This window comes from Armigeres subalbatus, chromosome 2, assembly GCF_024139115.2.
Source record: "Armigeres subalbatus isolate Guangzhou_Male chromosome 2, GZ_Asu_2, whole genome shotgun sequence".
Taxonomy (NCBI): domain Eukaryota; kingdom Metazoa; phylum Arthropoda; class Insecta; order Diptera; family Culicidae; genus Armigeres; species Armigeres subalbatus.
Window position 1 is genome coordinate 149846451 of NC_085140.1, and position 20945 is coordinate 149867395.

Here is a 20945-nt window from a genome sequence, read left to right on the forward strand (position 1 = left end):
ATACTAAGCTGCGAGGCGGCAATATCCCATAGGGGGAGGAAATGCCAATAAGAAGTCCGGCCACGCATCAATTGAAAATGGATAGACCGATTCAAACTGGTATACCTATAGGTATTCGTTCTGTTCGAATGCTTTAAAAGAAACTGTTATGACAAGACTAAAAAGTTGTGAAAATCAAAATTAGACTTATCCGTTGAATCGATTCAGTATGTGTTCTGTATGTTTTTTCTCCAATTTTTATATGTATAAAACAAAATTAATGTTCGTACTTAATGAATCTATTTTAAGATGAATTTCGATGGGTCTGCTAATAGATATCTCGGGTAGGTAAAAATCTACTCCTCCGCTTATTTTTAATCGCAACAGAAAATGAGCGCTAGCTAGTCGCCTAAGAAAAATATATCGCCAGAAAAAAAGCTGCTTTGATAATTTTGAAAATTTGGCCGACATGTGGTGGGTAGTGGCGATGCACGGTGGTATGCCGTGGTGGCGATGAATGCTTTGATAGCACGTGCTATTTGTACTGCGGATAAATTTTTCACATCTATGAGAGCCTTGGAAAATGATCACGAAAGTTGTTATTTTAATGCAAGGCACAATACCTAGGTATCATCAATCTAGTAGTCGTCTTGAACAGTATATTCAACCGACAGGTTAGAGGATGTCAACAGTAATTCCGTTTTGCTTTCAAAGCATTCGTCAACCTTTCTTAGTTTGCATTACCGTACATAAAGCCCGTCACTTAACCGTTCTGAACGAGGACACTTTTGTGTTGATCTCATTCAATGGCGAGTATAAGCGCACTCGCACTTTCAAAAACTCAGACTGTCCCTTTTTCAACGAGGTAAACACATAGTTTTTGGAAATTTATAAATTTCAATTTTATTACAAACTTTTCAGTATTTCGTATTTGAGACCATAACATCACTGGAAAAGCTGCTACAGAACAATTTGAGCATTGTATTGTTTCACCGTACATGTTGTTCTTCGAAAAACCGTTGTGTCGGAGAGTTTTCCATTGATCTAAAAACCATTTGGGACAGTCCTAGTTACGCGATCAATTGAATCATCAGAATGTTGAACCATATCTAATGTGTTCAATTCTAGATCACGCAATTCTCCAGAAGTGGGCTGCACTAGAAGAATGTGCGGTTCCTTCTGAAACCGGAAACGTTGGATTCCTACAACTTGATCTGTCTATCGTGTCAAAACAGGAGCAACGGAATCCAGTTATTCATCCCATAACGGATAGTGATACAATTGAAGAGTAAGATTTTAATTCGTATCGAGACTTACTATAAGTTTATCAATTATAGAATTAACAAGAATCACGTCATATATTCTTGTATATACCTACCGTGCAAATAGAGATTAACATTACTTATATAAAAAAAAGAAGCTTTAAGAATAAACATAATGTAATAAAAGCATTACATACCTTTTAGCAACCTTCTGGAACCGCATGTCGATAGTAAGAATCTTCAACGAGTAAAATACACGATCAACATTTACCAAGGCGAATTTTCCACCAAAACTGATTATGCAATTCAAGTATCATATAGCGGTATAAAGGTGATATTCTACAACATACTTTACTATAATTTGATTACTATAATTTGATTACTCATAATTATTCGTAGTCGAGAACTAAACTGTTGCAAAGCAAAACCGTTCATGAGTGGAATGAAAAGATTTCTTTCATAGGAACATTTCCATCGCTCTCACAAACCTTTATTTTTGATATTGTTGTTAGCGATTGTTGTCATAGACGAGTATTGGCGAGCAAAAGCATCCCATTTTCAAAACTATCCAAGCAGATTGACAGCGTATGTAAGTAATCCATTGTGTCGCTCCAGATACGTCCACTAGTCAATCTAACGATATTGAACAGATTCCTTCCCAACATTTGGTCCGTCATATCTGTATTTTTATCAAGGACCACAGAATGCGGTTTACATTGGCCGTTTACTCATGTCAATTTCTACGGAAGTCGTTCACAATCGTTCCGTTTCACCGAGAAAATGTCAAGTTTTACCGATTACGACTCTGCTGGATACATCAGCCTTCTGGACAGAAGAACGGTTTCTCATGAAGCTCATTATATTCAACGCCTTAGTTTTTGACACCAGTAAACCGACGAAAATCGCAATAGCTTTGAAATGTCTAACGCAATCCTCCAACTGCATCGACCTGAAGCTGGAGAAACTACCAGTATCAAAAGTTTGCAAAGCTAATCTACATGAGTTTCCCGAGAACTGTCGACCAATGTTAACGGTTGATTTTCGCTGTCCGGACTTTCGGTGGAAGTGCCTTGTATCAAATGCTTTGCAACGAGCTTTTACGCGAGGGCGAGATCTCCTGCAGAAATACATTTTATTCCGGATGGATAATGGTGAAAAGGGAATTCAGCCGCTCAAGCACGCCATGCGGAACGTCCTGGAAAACTTCGGAGAGAGTCTGAAGGTCGCGCGTGCTGATTTCAATGTCAGAAAGGATAAACGATTAACGCATTGGGATCATAAGTGGATGCTGTACATCGTGGAGCAAATTGTATGTGTGCAATATATATTTTATATTACGCCCCAATCCAAATCCCATCCAAGTCCAATCCAAATCCAATCCAAGTCCAATCCAAATCCAATCCAAATCCAATCCAAATCCAATCCAAATCCAATCCAAATCAAATCCAAATTCAATCCTAATCCAATCCAAATCCAATCCAAATCCAATCCAAACCAATCCAAACCAATCCAAACCAATCCAAACCAATCCAAATCCAATCCAATCCAAATTCAATCCAAATCCAATCCAAATCCAATCCAATCCAATCCAATCCAATCCAAATCCATTCCAAATCCAATCCAAATCCAATCCAAATCCAATCCAATCCAAATCCAATCCAATCAAAATCCAATCCAAATCCAATCCAAATCTAATCCAAATCCAATCCAAATCCAATCCACATCCAATCCAAATCCAATCCAAATACAATCCAAATTCAGATTCAACTTGTGTTGAACTTAATATAAAATTTAAAAAAACACTCAAATAAAGACATAAAAACAATAAATAAAATCCAAATTCAATCCACATCCATTCCACATCCATTCCACGTCCAATCCAAATCCAATCCAATCCAAATCCAATCCAAAACCAATCCAAATCCAATCCAAATCCAATCCAAATCCAATCCAAATCCAATCCAAATCCAATCCAAATCCAATCCAAATCCAATCCAAATCCAATCCAAATCCAATCCAAATCCAATCCAAATCAATCCAAACCAATCCAAACCAATCCAAACCAACCAAACCAATCCAAACCAATCCAAACCAATCCAAACCAATCCAAACCAATCCAAACCAATCCAAACCAATCCAAACCAATCCAAACCAATCCAAACCAACCAAACCAATCCAAACCAATCCAAACCAATCCAAACCAATCCAAACCAATCCAAACCAATCCAAACCAATCCAAACCAATCCAAACCAATCCAAACCAATCCAAACCAATCCAAACCAACCAAACCAACCAAACCAATCCAACCAATCCAAACCAATCCAAACCAATCCAAACCAATCCAACCAACCAAACCAATCCAAACCAATCCAAACCAATCCAAACCAACCAAACCAATCCAAACCAATCCAAACCAACCAATCCAAACCAATCCAAACCAATCCAAACCAATCCAAACCAACCAAACCAATCCAAACCAACCAAACCAATCCAAACCAATCCAAACCAACCAAACCAATCCAAACCAATCCAAACCAATCCAAACCAATCCAAACCAATCCAAACCAATCCAAACCAACCAAACCAACCAACCAAACCAATCCAAACCAATCCAAACCAATCCAAACCAATCCAAACCAACCAATCCAACCAAACCAATCCAAACCAATCCAACCAATCCAAACCAATCCAAACCAATCCAAACCAATCCAAACCAATCCAAACCAATCCAAACCAATCCAAACCAATCCAAACCAACCAAACCAATCCAAACCAATCCAAACCAATCCAAACCAATCCAAACCAACCAAACCAATCCAAACCAATCCAAACCAATCCAAACCAATCCAAACCAATCCAAACCAATCCAAACCAAACCAACCCAAACCAATCCAAGTCCAATCCAAACCAATCCAAACCAATCCAAACCCATCCAAACCAATCCAAACCAATCCAAACCTTATCCAAACCAACCAAACCAATCCAAACCAATCCAAACCAATCCAAACCAATCCAAACCAATCCAAACCAATCCAAACCACACCAATCCAAACCAATCAAAACCAATCCAAACCAACCAATCCAAACCAATCCAAACCAATCCAAACCAATCCAAACCAATCAAACCAATCCAAACCAATCCAAACCAATCCAAACCCTATCCAAACCAATCCAAATCAAACCAAACCAATCCAATCCAATCCAAACCAATCCAATCCAAACCAATCCAAACCAATCCAAATCGCATCCAAACCAATCCACATCCAATCCAACCAATCCAAACCGATTTGAACCAACCAATCAAAACCAATCAAACCAATCCAATCCAAACCAATCCAAACCAATCCAAACCAATCCAAACCAATCCAAATCTAATCCAAACCAATCCAAATCAAACCAAACCAATCCAATCCAATCCAAACCAATCCAATCCAAACCAATCCAAACCAATCCAAACCAATCCAAACCAACCAAACCAATCCAAACCAATCCAAACCAATCCAAACCAATCCAAACCAATCCAAACCTTATCCAAATCCAATCCAAATCCAATCAAAATCCAATCCAAAACCAATCCAAATCCAATCCAAATCCATTCCAAATCTAAACCAAATACAAACTAAATCGAAATCCAATCCAAATCTAAACCAAATACAAACCAAATCGAAATCCAATCCAAATCCAATCCAAATCCAAATCCAATCCAAATCCAATCCAAATCCAATCCAAATCCAAACCAAATCAAAATCCAATCCAAATCCAATCCAAATCCAATCCAAACCAATCCAAACCCAACCAAACCAATCCAAACCAATCCAAACCAATCCAAACCAATCCAAACCAATCCAAACCACACCAATCCAAACCAATCAAAACCAACCAAACCAATCCAATCCAAACCAACCAAACCAATCCAAACCAATCCAAATCTAATCCAAACCAATCCAAATCAACCAAACCAATCCAAATCAAACCAAACCAATCCAATCCAATCCAAACCAATCCAATCCAAACCAATCCAAACCAATCCAAAGCCAATCCAAACCAATCCAAACCAATCCAAACCAATCCAAATCTAATCCAACCAATCCAAACCAATCCAAACCAATCCAAACCAAACCAATCCAATCCAAACCAATCCAAACCAACCAAACCAATCCAACCAAACCAATCCAATCCAAACCAATCCAAACCAATCCAAACCAATCCAAACCAATCCAAATCCAATCCAACCAATCCAAACCATTCCAAACCAATCCAAATCAAACCAAACCAACCAATCCAATCCAAATCCAATCCAATCCAAATCCAATCCAAATCCAATCCAAATCCAATCCAAATCCAATCCAAATCCAATCCAAATCCAATCCAAATCCAATCCAAATCCAATCCAAATCCAATCCAAACCCAATCCATATCCAATCAAAATCCAATCAAAATCCAATCCAAAACCAATCCAAATCCAATCCAAATCCATTCCAAATCTAAACCAAATACAAACTAAATCGAAATCCAATCCAAATCTAAACCAAATACAAACCAAATCGAAATCCAATCCAAATCCAATCCAAATCCAATCCAAATCCAATCCAAATCCAATCCAAATCCAATCCAAATCCAATCCAAATCCAATCCAAATCCAATCCAAATCCAATCCAAATCCAATCCAAATCCAATCCAAACCAATCCAAACCCAATCCAAATCCAATCCAAACCAATCCAAATCCAATCCAAACCAATCCAAACCAACCAAACCAATCCAAACCAATCCAAACCAATCCAAACCAATCCAAACCAATCCAAACCAATCCAACCAATCCAATCCAATCCAAACCAATCCAAACCAATCCAAACCAACCAAACCAATCCAAATCCAACCAATCCAAACCAATCCAAACCAATCCAAACCAACCAAACCAATCCAAACCAATCCAAACCAACCAAACCAATCCAAACCAATCCAAACCAATCCAAATCCAATCCAAATCCAATCCAAATCCATACCAATCCAAATCCAATCAAAATCCAATCCAAATCCAATCCAATCCAAATCCAATCCAAATCCAATCCAAATCCAATCCAAATCCAATCCAAATCCAATCCAAATCCAATCCAAATCTAATCCAAATTCAATCCAAATCAAATCCAAATCCAATCCAATCCAATCCAAATCCAATCCAATCCAAATCCAATCCAAATCCAATCCAAATCCAATCCAAATCCAATCCAAATCCAATCCAAATCCAATCCAAATCCAATCCAAATCCAATCCAAATCGTATCCAAATCCAATCCACATCCAATCCAAATCCAATCCAAATCCGATTTGAATCCATCCTAAGTATTATAGCAATCCATTCCAAATCCAGAACAATCGCAATTTAATTCACATTCAGTCTAAATCCAATGCAAATCAAATTCGTATCCAAATCCGATTCAGAATTAAATTTCATTAAAATCTACTTCAACGCAAGTCACAATGCAATAAAATAATAATAGGTCATGTAATAGAGCCGATCGAAAAGTGGCCACTTCACTCTAGGATCAGCATTCATAAAAGCCCGGAATCTGATTAGATAGGCCAAATATCTATAGAACACATTCCTAGGCACTTGTTCCATAAAAACGGTAACAGAAAACAAAACCAAAATCCGATTAAAATTTTGCTGAGCCATCACTTTAAAAAAGAAAACTGTTTTTAAGGGTCATGTTAGTGACGACTATAATTTTTTTCAGGACTCTATCATTTCTGAAACGAACCAGCTGAAGAAATCATTATCTGAACCGTCGATGGAAAATATTTCAACTGCCGAATCTGTACTGGATCGATTTGTGCATATTCTTGAAGATCTCATGTATGATGTAAGTCGATCATAACATTCAATAATTCAAAAGAAAATTGTTCATTGAATATTTTCCAAATTACTAACTGGTCAGACATTACCATGAGCTAGGTGTGTCTGGCATTCGGATCTCATTTATCTTGCTACAGTGGAGTCTTAGAATAAGCTTAATTGATTATCTCTGACAAATTAACATTTTCACAATCATAGGAACAGAACACATTCCCCGATGCCATACTGCTTATTCGACATTCAACAAAATACGGCTGCTGCAAACAGGCCAGTGCAAAACATTGCAACCATCATGACGCGATCTGCCGTTTGCAAACCATCGATTATATGCACTTTGGTTCGGATTTGGCTAGCGATGGCATCGCTGTCAATGATCTAAGTTCATCCTGTGGGAAACGAAAAGCGATACTGCTAAGACCCTCGCGTTGTCAACATTCATGTGACCCCAACTGGTGCGGGTGTGTTTATGCCAAGCTGGATGTCGTGGTTTGGGTAGGCAATGAACAGGAGGCAAAAGCTTACGAAACACGACAGGACACGGCACAAAATCCAGAAGATTCTCCTGGTAGAGATATCCCCCAGCATCTCCAATGTGTTCAATGTTCGGAAGTTTCCTTGCCGGTGCAGTGTGTTGTCAATGTGCACCAGGGAAAAATTCAAGCCGGATTCGACAGCAGCGGTTTGAGTGATCCTATGTTGGTAGTATTGATGGAGAGCTATGAAATGGCTACATCGGTGAGTAGAACAGGAATTATGACTTTATACGTCTTGGAAAACATATTACGTGTCTTTTATGATTGTTTCTGCCACGTTTATTCCAAATATGCATACTTTTTTTTGGAATTCGTCTTTTTTGATATGTTTAATAAATTTTATGTTTCGTTACAACCGAAACCTATTATTGCCTTTTTTTCAGTTAAGCAATCTAATAATACATATTCTATTAACGTTCCTCCCACTAAGGTTATTACTCAGTCACTGTCTCCTCTCTGGAATGAGGTTATTGAATTTCGCAATTTAAAACTACTTGATTACAATGATAGTCTCCGTGGTGGTGAACTGACCATCATGCTTCTGTTACTCGATGAAGATAAACGAAAGGTGACAAAGATTCTTTGCTACATAGAAATGGATAAATCTTGTTTAGTTTTTCATTCAACATTTTATGTGTGTTTTAAAGTGTTTGCAGAAAAATGATGTAATCGGTGTTGGGTGGGTGAAATGCCGTTTAAGGCCAGCAATTACAACTACTCATACACCACAAGCCGAAGTCAATTTCCACGAACCTGCTAATTCCGGTACGTCGTCTCTAAGGAATCAATCCTTATTGGATAATGACCAGCAAGGTGTGACAATTGCGCACCATCCCGGTGATAAACTATCCATTCAAAGCGGTCATCACCCTCAGGAAGTGGATAATAAAATATCACTAATTCGAAAGAAGTTTACACGCACCCCGAACGATGACTTGTGGAAAAGCTTCGACGGAAACCGTATGGATAGAGTTTTGCGGTGGGTAGGGATTTATCGGAACGGTCAACGTATGGCAGATATATTACTTTCTGTTTCAATAGCAAAGGTAAATACTAATAGATAGAATGACGATGCTTTTTTCAACTGGATAGTTTACACAACAGATAAATGAAGGCAGTGACAACAATGTGGCGATAGAAGTGAAGCCGGGAATCCCGGAAAGCATTTGTCCAAGTTCAAAAAAGTTCTATGTTCAAGTTTTGTTTGCTGGATTGCGAGACTTGCACAATTGGAGCCGTAGTGGTGCTGGAAGATATCAAGTACAAGTATTATTTGGCGAGTTGAAGCTGAAGAGTGGTTTGTCTAATCGCAGCTCCGGACACTCAATGAGCTTCTCAGATGTGTATGATACCGGATATTTGGTATGAACAAAAAAGACAAAAGTTATATGATCAGTGGAATATTGCACACCAAATGTACAATCATTAATTGCATCAATAATTAATCACTCAATATTATTCATCAATAGTAGTTACAATGATTACATTTAGTGATCATTTTTTTTCCAACAGATGCTACCTTCGAAGTTTGAATATTGGCCACCTTTAGTAGTCCAGCATGTTGAGTACACCATGTTGAAAGGTGATCGTGTTGTCAGCTCTAATATTATCACCCATCCAGAACTGTTATTCACCGACACCAGTTTAGAACCCATCAAACAGTATTTGATTAGTAACTATCGGTCGCATAATGAGATGGAAAGGATTTCCATCGACACTTTTTATAGTGCAGAACAGGAACCTCTCATTGAGTCAGCTGAAACGAAATCCACTTTCACAAACAAAGTACTGCCCGCACTGCATGCTGTGAAAACAGTCATATCGGGGAAAATCAAAGCTCGGCACAAGACATCTGACGGTAAAGCAGTCATGAAAAGAAGAGGTTCATTGGAGAGTGAATACACGTGGTGGACCAAGTTTTACAACAGTTGTAGCTCCCAAACGTCCGATCGTAAACATAAATTGATGGTGAGACTCTATTTCATACAGACTATTTGGCTGAACATCTCAAAAATTCTTACCTATATTTTTCTAGAACGAATTTTTGGCTCATACTTGAGAAATTGAGAATATTTTTACACTGATGAGAAAGTTTCTATTTCAGTTGTATTCTCTTCACATAGTTTTGCTTATTACCATATCAGATAAACTTCTTCCATAATATCCTTTTTATTTGTTCATAGATTTACCCTTGCGAACTGGAGAAAGTTCCAGAGTTTGAGAATTTTCATGATTGGAGTACACCGGTTCCTCTATTGAAAAAGGTCGATCACAACAATATGAAACGGTTGAAAACGTACGGAAATTTAAAATGTAAGATTATAATTCGATCTTCGGAGGAAAACTCAGATGGAAATCGAACTCTTGATCCGAGCACAGATTGCATGTAAGTGATCATTCAGAATCGTTATTTTTATATTACTTAGTATATGCTTCATACATGCATGATAGGCTAATGGAACAATGAAGTTTGAGATATGCATAACTATGCAAATCTCAATAATTTTCTAAACATTCCCAAAAAATGCACACACACTTTATCAAGTTGAAAAACCTGGTATTTTAGTGCAAATAAATTGAGTACATTTTTGTTCACTGTTCAAGCTGTACGTATTTTGCCTAATCTTTTTACTATCAACTACCGTCACACTTATCTAGGGTAAGCAGCCTTTATCGTCGCGCCAACATATCGCTTAAGCTTAGTAGTTTACATCATTAATTCAGCGTAAGTATGTATTCCCATTAAAGAGATGAATATTTTCAACAGGTTGCGTTCCATTCCGAAGTTGATAGCAGAAACCAACATTATCGTGGTTGTTTATATCGTCCAAGGAAAGAACTTACGATCCCGCGATATATTTAGTCTTTCCGATGCCTATGTCAAATTAGAGTTCGGAGATGAAAGAATCGTTGATCGATCCCATTTCATCAAAGATCAGTCCAATCCGCTGTTTGGAAGAAGATTCGTAATGCATGGTCGACTTCCTCGGTGAGCTCGTGATAAATGATTGGTTAAATGGAGATAATTATATCACATTATTACAGAGATAATGCTTTGAAAATATCAGTGATTGATAGAGACACTTGCTCGCCAGACGATTTGATAGGATCAACCACCATAGATATTGAAGATCGCTTCCGAACGAGACATTTCGCTATGTTTGGCCTGCCACAGGAATACAACGCTTATGGTAAAAGGTTCTATCATTTGATTCTTCATTATTATACAGTTAAACAAAATGTTAGGCTACAATGTTTGGCGCTTCCCTATGAAACCAAGTGCCCTGTTGGACCAACTATGTTTCCAGAACGGTATTATCGGTCCCAATTACTTTACTAGCACTGTTCACCTTGCCGGAATTACTGTTCACGATTCCACCACTATATCTAAGACTGAGGATATCCATGAAAGGCTGGCCCTAGCTACTCTTAACAGTTTCCACAAAATTCCTGTCGTTGGGTGTCATCTAGTGCCGGAGCACGTGGAAACCAGATCGCTTTTTCATCCCAACCATCCAGGAATAGAACAAGGACAGCTACAGATGTGGGTTGAGGTCTATCCGGCAGGTTCATCTCCGACTCTCATAGACATTACTCCCAATCCGCCAAAACCGTTCGAGCTACGCATCATTGTATGGAACACCCAAGACGTGATTCTGGATGAACGGAATATCTTTGGGACGAAAATGAGCGACATATATGTAAAGTGGTAAGTTGACATTTAATTATTATCGTCGTTTTAAATTGAAATTATTATTTAACATTTGTTCCTCGTGTACCTAAACCTATCAGCTGGCTTCAAAACGTGAATGATGCTCAGTTCACCGACATACACTACAGATCATTGGACGGAACGGGAAACTTCAACTGGCGTATGATATTCCCACTTATTTATTCTAGCTCAGAATCTATGGTAAGACATCCACTATAACGAACTCTTAAACGTTGACAAATTAGTTGTGATAGTGTTATAATTATTCTTCCATCACCCTTTACGCCACACTCATTAAGATGGTAGTTACTCGTAAGAAAAGTTTTTACGAGCAACTTGACACCGAGCAGAAAGTTCCTCCCCTATTGACGGTGCAGGTTTGGGATAATGATCTCTTTTCGCGCGATGACTTTCTCGGCACATTGAACTTGGATCTGGCGCAGCTTCTACGACCAACTTCGAAGGCTGCTAAATGCTCTCTTCAACCACCTGGTGCCACCAAACGAGATCAATATTTGAATTTGTTCCGGGAAGACAAAGTACGCGGCTGGTATCCTATAGTTGGAAAAGTAAACAACAAGCTAACCCAAACGGTATGTCTTTGTTTCATTGTTGTCGAGAAAAAATTGATACAATTAGGAATCACCTCGTTTAGGGAAAAATTGAATTAGAGCTTCAAATTCTAACCGAGGAGGAAGCATTATTGCGACCAGCTGGCAAAGGACGCAAGCCACCGCAAAAGCTGCCAACACCTGAGTGAGTAAAAATTCATTCTACCCTAAATGATGGATTGATATTCAAATCTAGTTTGAGAAATGAATGCATGTAAGGCAGGTCCAAAAGCAACGAGACAATCGCATCTGCAGTATTTCCTTAAAGTAAAGCAACATCCTAAAAATTAAGCGATTGGCTATATTTGCCACACATTTCCAATCACACCTCTACCTATTTTTTTAACATTTTTTAAATGCGTTAGAAAGTCATGAAAACCTTATTGTTATGAATAGGAGATAATTGTGAAATGTAGCTGGATTTGTAAATTTTGCACCTATACGTTGAAATCGTTGGTATCTTTGTTTATATGGGCGAAAACATCGAAAAAGCTTAAGGGGTGCATTTTGGACCGTTCTCCCCTATCACATGTTGATTTTTTTTGGTGTCACGTCACATATCTGGCATTGACGCTCTGATTTTACGCATGTACATGTGTATGTATTACGCACGGACATCGTGTCTTGGAGCCTTGAATGGTAATGCAGTCAGACAGAGGCCTTTTTCATCAGTGATAATGATGTGAGATCTCTTCTGATGCGTTCCCTGTAACGATGAGTCGTAGCTACGCTTAAAACTAGCAAGATAGGTTGATTATTAATGTGTTCAAGTTTATCGACATTCGTATAAAATGGACTGTTGGGTTCGCTGAGTAGAAGTTTTATCAAAACTAGGAACGTGGCGCCAGTCTTATTTTGTTATGGTTCAATTTAAAGTAACATAATAAAAATATACCACATATTATAACAGCGGTTCTCAACCTTTTTCTTATGAGGGGAACATTGATCAGCGGGGTAACATTGATCAGTTTTATCATTTACAAGAAATGAATAAAGTATTATTTCCTGTTATCAGAATTACTTATTGGGAGTTAGGTATCCCAATCATGATTAAATTTGCTGTTGAATAAATCATTCTTCAATCTTCGGATGAATTTGCATTTATTTTTCGTCAAAATTTGAACAATAAAATCAACATTAATTTTTGAACTCACAGCAAGCTGCCAAAAAGCACTCAAAACAAGTATAATAACAAAAAAAAAGCTCGTACCTATAGTTATGTGATAAGCAATCTTATTTTCTTGGTTAATCCATAGTTTTTGTTTCGAAATTTTGATATATATTGTTGAAAAACCAGATAATTCCATTATCAGTGATGATGTCATTCTCGAAATAATCGATGTACATCGCTTCAGCGTAAGAGATTCCTACTATAATTGCCTACCTTAAGGTGTATGCATATGCTTTCTCTGTAGATAAATGATTGATCAAAGTTACCCCAAAAAACAAAAGAAAAAAAGCCGACAAATTTGTTTTTTATTTTTTAAACTAGTTTAAAATTATCAAATAATCAAGAACAACAGCATTATAAGATCTGCATGTTTTAAAAATATGAAAAAAGTTATGATGTCACTTACGGGGAAAATATTTACAAAACAAATTAAAAAAAAGAATCAATTTTCCCTCGGATTACGGTACCTCCAATTTTGTTCCGCTGTGAATGAAAATAGGCAAAGTTCATTAGATACATGAAAAACGGACTTTTGGATGCTTCCTAATGAGTTTGGCTTCCTATTGAAAGGAGGCTTTCGAGCCTCTTGAAAGGAGGCTTCCGAGCCTCTTGAAAGGAAGCTTCCGAGCCTCTTGAAAGGACCCTAGCAGCACAATTCACGTTGATTTAGTTGCAATAACTCATATATGACCAAATTTGGTCTTATATAAGTATTATACACTTATTTACAACATGTGTGTTACTCGGGGAGGCTTCCGAGCCTCTTATAAGGAGGCTTCCGAGCCTCTTGAAAGGAGGCTTCCGAGCCTCTTGAAAGGAGGCTTCCGAGCCTCTTGAAAGGAGGCTTCCGAGCCTCTTGAAAGGAGGCTTCCGAGCCTCTTGAAAGGAGGCTTCCAAGCCTCTTGAAAGGAGGCTTCCGAGCCTCTTGAAAGGAGGCTTCCGAGCCTCTTGAAAGGACCTCTTTCGGACCTCTTGAAAGGATGCTTCTGTACCTCTTTAAAAGAGGCTTCCGAGCCTCTTGAAAGGAGGCTTCCGGGTCTCTTGAAAGGAGGCTTCCGAGCCTCTTGAAAGGAGGCTTCCGAGCCTCTTGAAAGGAGGCTTCCGAGCCTCTTGAAAGGAGGCTTCCGAGCCTCTTGAAAGGAGGCTTCCGAGCCTCTTGAAAGGAGGCTTCCGAGCCTCTTGAAACCTCTCAAAATAAAGCTTACAAGCTGGTTCAAGGAAAGGGGGTCCCGTAGCGTAGTTGGCTACACGTTCGCCTTTCAAGTGAATGGGTATTAACAAGGGGTACATGTACCCCAGGTTGAGAACCGCTTTATTAAATCAAAATAATTTCAACGTTAGAGTTAGAAGGAATATCTGCTGAAGCCTCCAACTAACTTCTATTTTTTCCGCGCTTGGACAGGACGGTCTTGAAACCTTGTTTCTTTGAAGGAAGTGGAGAATTCAGGGATTCCCCCTTCCTCTTGTTTTTGTTAATACTCATTGCTGAGCATGAAGACGTGACCTTCTAAGAGGTTTTTTTTTCCAGAACGGTGTCCCTGCAGGATTACCACCGCTTGTCGGAATTTTACTTTCGCAAACGGGTCCAACGTAAAACAAAGGCATGGGTCCTTGCAAAGATCGTAACGGGATCAGTGGGTACAAATAGCGCTGAGAAGCACTGTTGAAATTAAAATAGCTTCGGGTAGTATTAAAAACTTCCTTCCGCAAAGAGAGAAAAGATCCGCACCGCACATATTCAGTGAGATGGAGATCAGGACAGCTCCCAATTGGCAACATGTTCCATGTGAGTCGAAAAAACTGCTTCGGTAGGTTTTGAGCGCTCATAACGATAATAGGCATATAAATAACATAAAAATTGACAAAATTATTTGACTCTAAAAATAAAACGACAAAAATTACTTTTAAATATTACGAAATTAGTTAACAATATACCTCTCTGACTATGAATGTAGTTCCCTCCGATTCAGTTGCAACAGTGTCTTCTTGAACGACATGTTCTGTGTATGCTGAACTGCTTCGAAAGGAATCTTCAAAGGTCTGGTGCAGAGGTATCTAGGGTATCTGTTCCATTATTAATAACATGCTCCTATATCAATAACATTCGCAAAACAGGTAATTTAGGCTCAATTTTTGTCGTGTTTTGATGTTTTCCGCGTGCTCACTGCTGAAAAAAATCACAAAAATTAGAAATAAAACAATTAGCGCACCATTTCTTTGTTTTCGAATGGTATTGATTTCCCCCTGATGTATTGCTTAATTGCGGGCCGGGGGTACGGACTGGCGAAAGGGTTTTGGTTTTAGTGGGTCGGGTAAGAGTTACATGACATACCCATCCCCACACTACCTGAGTACCTCCTCAGGTGTCTGGTTGCAGATTTCCGTTTACCCTTGCTCAAGAAAAAAAAAGAATGGTTTTGATTTAGGTACATGTTATGAATTCAAGGAGCAGTTCCCCTACTATCTTCAGAGTCAGGCCAGTAAACCTATCATAAAAAAAATAAACGTATCCCGTATAAAGACAGTCTTGGGTGTTAGAGGGCTAAATAATCAAAAACATGATTTTACGAAAATCAATTGAGTTTTTGTAATTTTTTCGTGAGCATCCCTAGAGAAACCCTCGAAATGCGTGTAATGATAATTTTAGATCGCAACCCTCATGTACATAACATCACAATTCAATATACATATGTACATATTTCGTTGCAATAGACACACCCACGTCCAGCCGAGAGTTACACTGAAATCGTCCAAATGATGACGCCTGAAGGATTTTAACCGGCTTCGTCGGAGTCTGAGTTCTCGCATTTAATTAGAAAAAAATCGAACAAGAGAAATAAAAACACTTCCACATCACCACCAAATCGTATTAATCATTAGACTATCATTTTTTCTTTTGATCCATTGTAGGCGACCAGACACATCATTCAATTGGTATCGCAACCCTCTCAAGTCCTTCCGATTGATCCTGTGGCCATTCGCACGCAAAGTGTGTCTGATATTGCTTGCAATAGGTCTCGTCGTGCTACTCTGCATCGGGCTGATAAGCAACACACCCAAAGAGATAATATCGAGAGGCTTCGCCAAGAAGGCCACCCTGGATGGCTTTGTCAGCACAGGAATTGAAGAGGATTAACGTTGTGAAATTGTCTTTGTGTGCTTATGAACTTAGGTGAACGAACACCCCTTATTTGAATACGTCGTAGAGTGTCGCGCCAAGTCGGCTTGTTGAATATGTTATCAGTTTGTTATCTAGTGGCTAATTACAAATATAAATGTGCTGATTGGGAAAAGTGGTAGTTTTCATAATATTCGCCTGTAGCATATGTCTGTTGTAATTAATGGTGTCAACAGACGATGAATCAGTTTTTTGTCTTTCTCGTTCAGCAAAGATTTTTTCTGACAAGTGCATAAGGATAAAAAAATGCACTTGAGAGGATAAATGCTTTCTTTATATAACATTAGTCGACCCGGCAGACCTTGTCCTGCATAGTAGGCGAAAATGTGCGTTATGAACGGCCTATGCAAAATTTCCATACGAATCTTAAATTTAGTTTTCACGTTTGACTCAACCTTATTAGTGATTTTTGCATGAGGAAATATCATATAAACCCGTCGGAAACAATTACGAACATAGGGTAAGACGGTATAATATGCCCCCCTAAAGCAATAACCTAGATAACTTTTTGCTTTTCAACGCAGTTCATGCCAATTTTGTGTTATTAAATATGAGTAGTCATATAAAAATATTACGGAGGACACGTAATAAAGCTGTTTTGAAAGTCGTGAAAATGGGTGGGTGGGGGGCTCTAGCTGATATGATTCAAACATCCGGATCCAAACGTTGGCAATGATTTGAAATTATCAACATTTTCATGTGACTGGAAGCCCAAAGTCCCGATAATAAGCAACAAATCCAGTCGAAATCCCTAGAAGCTTAAAGGTTAATTATTAGGGTGGTTCAAAAAATCGATTTTGCTCCACAGTGCTCATCTGATTGTTTATCGTGTTCTGAGTGTCCTCTGAAAATTTGAGCTGATTTGGATTAAAACTGATTTAGCACAAGCGATTTCAAGTTTGCATGCAAATTAGTATGGGGAAATTTATTGTTTCATTATACTGTTGATGACGCTTCCCCATTAAGCGCAGGTTAAAAGAAAACCTACATAGCTAAAAGGAATACTCAAGATCTTTCACTCAGTGAAAATCGCATCTCAATTGATCGTTCCAATAATTACGTCATCAACAGTATAATGAAAACATAAATTTCCCCATACTAATTTGCATGCAAACTTGAAATCGCTTGTGCTAAATCAGTTTTAATCCAAATGAGCTCAATTTTTCAGGACACTCAGAACATGATAAAGAATCAGATGAGCACTGTGGAGCAAAATCGATTTTTGAACCACCCTAGTAATTATATCATCCACCAAAGCTGTGGATCAGATTTCAAAGTGATGGGCGTGCCTTTGCGTGATCGGGTCGTAGTCAGTCAAAGAGAGAATGTTGAGGATTAATCATCTTTTAAAATCGATTTTAAAAATGAATTTATGCCCTACGAGTGTGAAAAAAAATATGCTGTACCAGGCTGTACCTAAGAAAATCAATTCTTTCGAGCGAATCATCATTTTTTTTCAAAATTGATTTGCCAACCAAAAATCGATGATGACCGAAATCCCGGGAGCAAAATTGGTAGGAACGAAATGTTTTGTTTTTATACCTTTATCATAGAGATTTGCAGCCCTAGGCTGGCTCATCTCTACCGAAATCTATCAACATGCACAGGATTCAAATTCGAAAGGACATCGCCGTAGATACACACTCAAGAGCATATGACGGTATAATTAAAGATATCGTCATAAATTTGGCCTTGCAATAGGTCAAGGCAACGGCGGATAATCGCTCAGGGGGGTAATCTTTCACGTCCTCCCGCTTGACCACAGGAAATTAAATGAAGTGGTAATTATAGATGGATTGTTTATATCTTCACTTCATCTTTCGATTACATTCTGTTCCATTGCGTCGCTCAAAATTTACGTCTCAGGTTTTAAGGGGGAACGGGTCTAAGACTTTGTGACAGTACTTATAATACTAGGTATAAAAAAAGCGAGACAGAGGAGGAAGGAGTGTCTAGAAAGCTAGAAAAAGTAATGGACGTCATAATTGAATCGTCACCTATTTAGTTATACGTATAACGGTAGTAAATTTCTACAAAAAAAAATGTTAGAAGCTTGGTGCAAGATGTTGTGAAAATATCCAAATTATAAACTACAGTACTTGGAACATAAAACTTTCAAATTTTGTTACAAACAAATCAGCATATTTTACAAAAAAAAATCAGATATATAATTTATTGTTTTAGTTGCAGTTTTAAATATTTACAAGCCGTAACAAATCTCCAGATTGATGATGATGATTATACTACCATCTATTGTAGCACCATCTACCACCGGCCGATAGCACTGGTCATATATGACAAACGATTTGATCATGATTATACTACTGTTTGTATTTCATCAGAATCCTGTATGAAGGGCCAAAAATGGGTGGAGTGGTTCCATAAGCAGAGACACTTATGCGAATCCACGGAATGAATAGAGCATCTCCCTCCAGAAGAAAGTTCGTACACAAAATATTATAATCTAGCCCTCGTTTCCCAGATTTACCCAATAGATGGGGAGAAGAGCCCGCCCTGTATCCACGAGATGTTAACAATAGGAAGTTGGCGATTCCACATTTTCTATCCAAATCTCTTCAATCAGGTGCCCTGATGTTTTTTTTAAATTTTTTTATGGTATAGGGTGGGTGTACCAATTGTCGCCATACATAAGAACAGCTGTTTTTTTTTTAAATAAGTAAAAGGCATACTGGTCGACTTTATATATCAAACGAAAAGTTTAACTTCCTGCTCCTTAGAACAGCTGTGAAAACCACAATAAAATTTGTTATAATCCTCAAAACTGATTAATCCATAATAGAAACGCATGCACCAGTTAGGCACTATTCTTAATTTTGGTTCCTTATTTGGCAAATCCCATTGTTTTCTTATGGGATTGGCCAAATAGGGACCACTAGTGCGACAACTGGTGCAAAGGACGTCAAAAATCATATAATGATAAAATCATTTGAAAGATAATGGCTACTAAAGAACGTTGAATCAAATTAGAAGTAGGGGAAACTGGACACACATGATCCCCACTTTTTGTTTAGGATATTTCTCGATGTAACATGCACAGATTTGCACGCTTCTTGATGTACTTGATAAAGAATTTAATTAGCTATTCAAAAACGTCATTGGAAGCAATTATTTGTTCATGAAAGTTACCAAAAAATCGATTTTGCCGAAAGATAGAAAATTTGGCATTTTCAAAACTTGCGGGAGACTTGATCCCCATATAGGGGAAAATTGATCCCTTTATGAGCTGAACATGTTTAGGTTCTTTCAAGTCTAATGAAAGGTCAAATTAATCTAGCCTCAAATCCTAACAATTCTTCATAGTCTGTCGTAATAGCAGTCGTACGAAAATTAAATATTGTCGGTATTAAGCAAGGCAAGTATTTTGGTTCTCGAATAAAGTAATAGTGACAGATAGAATGTCTGCTAAAGCAACGAAATTGGCCATTTTCTCCACTAACTCCACTTTTTTTGCTAACCATTCACTCCACTAAAAGACAGTGGTCATATCACGACAAATATGATGTTCCCCAGAGGATCTCTCTTTGTGATTGATACAGTTATGATACAAACAATGATTGATCGATACGTAAATATAAATATCTTTGTAATTTTAGAATCTAATTTTTCTATTAAATCTCTGAAAATTGGCCACAAGGCAAATGCCATGGCCAATGGTAAATATCCCTGAGTACCTGTTTTGGACCAATAAAAAAAACTGTGATACATCGAGATCGCCAGACTACTACCAATACCACAACCGTGATCATACCAGGATGGTGACTTCATACATTAAATAATAACATTAGCAATATAATTTGGTACTGTCATACATCATTATTTTTGTAGTGTGTGTTATTGTTACACAAATGCGATTTCTCTTAATCGACTGACCAAAAGTTGTTGAATGAGCCTATTATTCAAAATTCTTTAAGAAGATTTACAAATAAATGGTGATTGTAAGCAAACTTCTCCTAGTTCAAACGGAAAGAATTTAATACCTGATCGAACAATACTAATTTTAGGCCCTTTGCTTTAAGCCTTGTTTGTTGAGTATTTTCAAAGCTTAGTTTATACTCTTTTTCATTGAAAATAATGTTAAAATGCATTTAATAAAACTAATTAAAACTAAGTATGTTCAATCACACTTTGTTCTGGTTAATGAAATAAGGCCATTGAGAAATTCAAATTTCAAATTCAAATTTATTGACAAAACTAAAGAGACATTAAATTTATTTCTACTTTTTAACTAGAAAAGAATTTTAACAGATCAATTAGTTACATACAATACAATAATATGCGACGGTATACAACAAACGCCTTAATATATGCAATATCGGGATCAAGTGTGTCCAAACTGTGGGGGATCAAGTGTGTCCATGTTGAGTATTTATCTTATTTCGTTTATTGTATTAAATTGAAATAAGCAATAGTTAATACAATGAATTTATTCAATTCTACAATAATAAAACTTTGTCCAGTAAAAATTTGGTACGTTTTGGTTGGACATATTCAAAGTTATTAAACTTTTCTTCTTTGAAGAAAAAAAGGATTGAGAATGCTTAAATATTAAAACTTCTCTAAAACCCATATACATAAAGTAACTAATATCAAATGTTACTCAGATTCAATAATCTATCTAATGGG

At 37.6% G+C, this 20945-nt stretch overlaps 1 protein-coding gene across 1 annotated transcript; it reads left to right on the forward strand.

The window, feature by feature from the left end:
• Nucleotides 1-909: 909 nt before the first annotated feature.
• On the forward strand, nt 910-16398 carry LOC134211004 (otoferlin). The gene is made up of 18 exons (XM_062687509.1): nt 910-1267; nt 1446-1572; nt 1641-1830; nt 1892-2550; nt 6978-7103; nt 7295-7831; nt 8060-8197; nt 8277-8675; nt 8734-8991; nt 9142-9597; nt 9813-10015; nt 10397-10618; nt 10675-10820; nt 10876-11338; nt 11422-11542; nt 11641-11934; nt 11997-12097; nt 16034-16398. The coding sequence occupies exons 1-18, from the start codon at nt 1092-1094 to the stop codon at nt 16257-16259; spliced, it is 4842 nt and encodes a 1613-aa protein (XP_062543493.1). The 5' UTR covers nt 910-1091; the 3' UTR covers nt 16260-16398.
• Nucleotides 16399-20945: the final 4547 nt, after the last annotated feature.

Excerpts from the sequence above, each read along its gene's own strand:
- LOC134211004 (XM_062687509.1), top strand. The coding sequence starts at position 1,092 with ATGTGTTCAATTCTAGATCACGCAATTCTCCAGAAGTGGGCTGCACTA. Across the intron at positions 10,016-10,396 it reads GATCCGAGCACAGATTGCAT|GTTGCGTTCCATTCCGAAGT; the intron begins GTAAGTGATCAT and ends TATTTTCAACAG. Across the intron at positions 11,543-11,640 it reads ATTCTAGCTCAGAATCTATG|ATGGTAGTTACTCGTAAGAA; the intron begins GTAAGACATCCA and ends ACACTCATTAAG.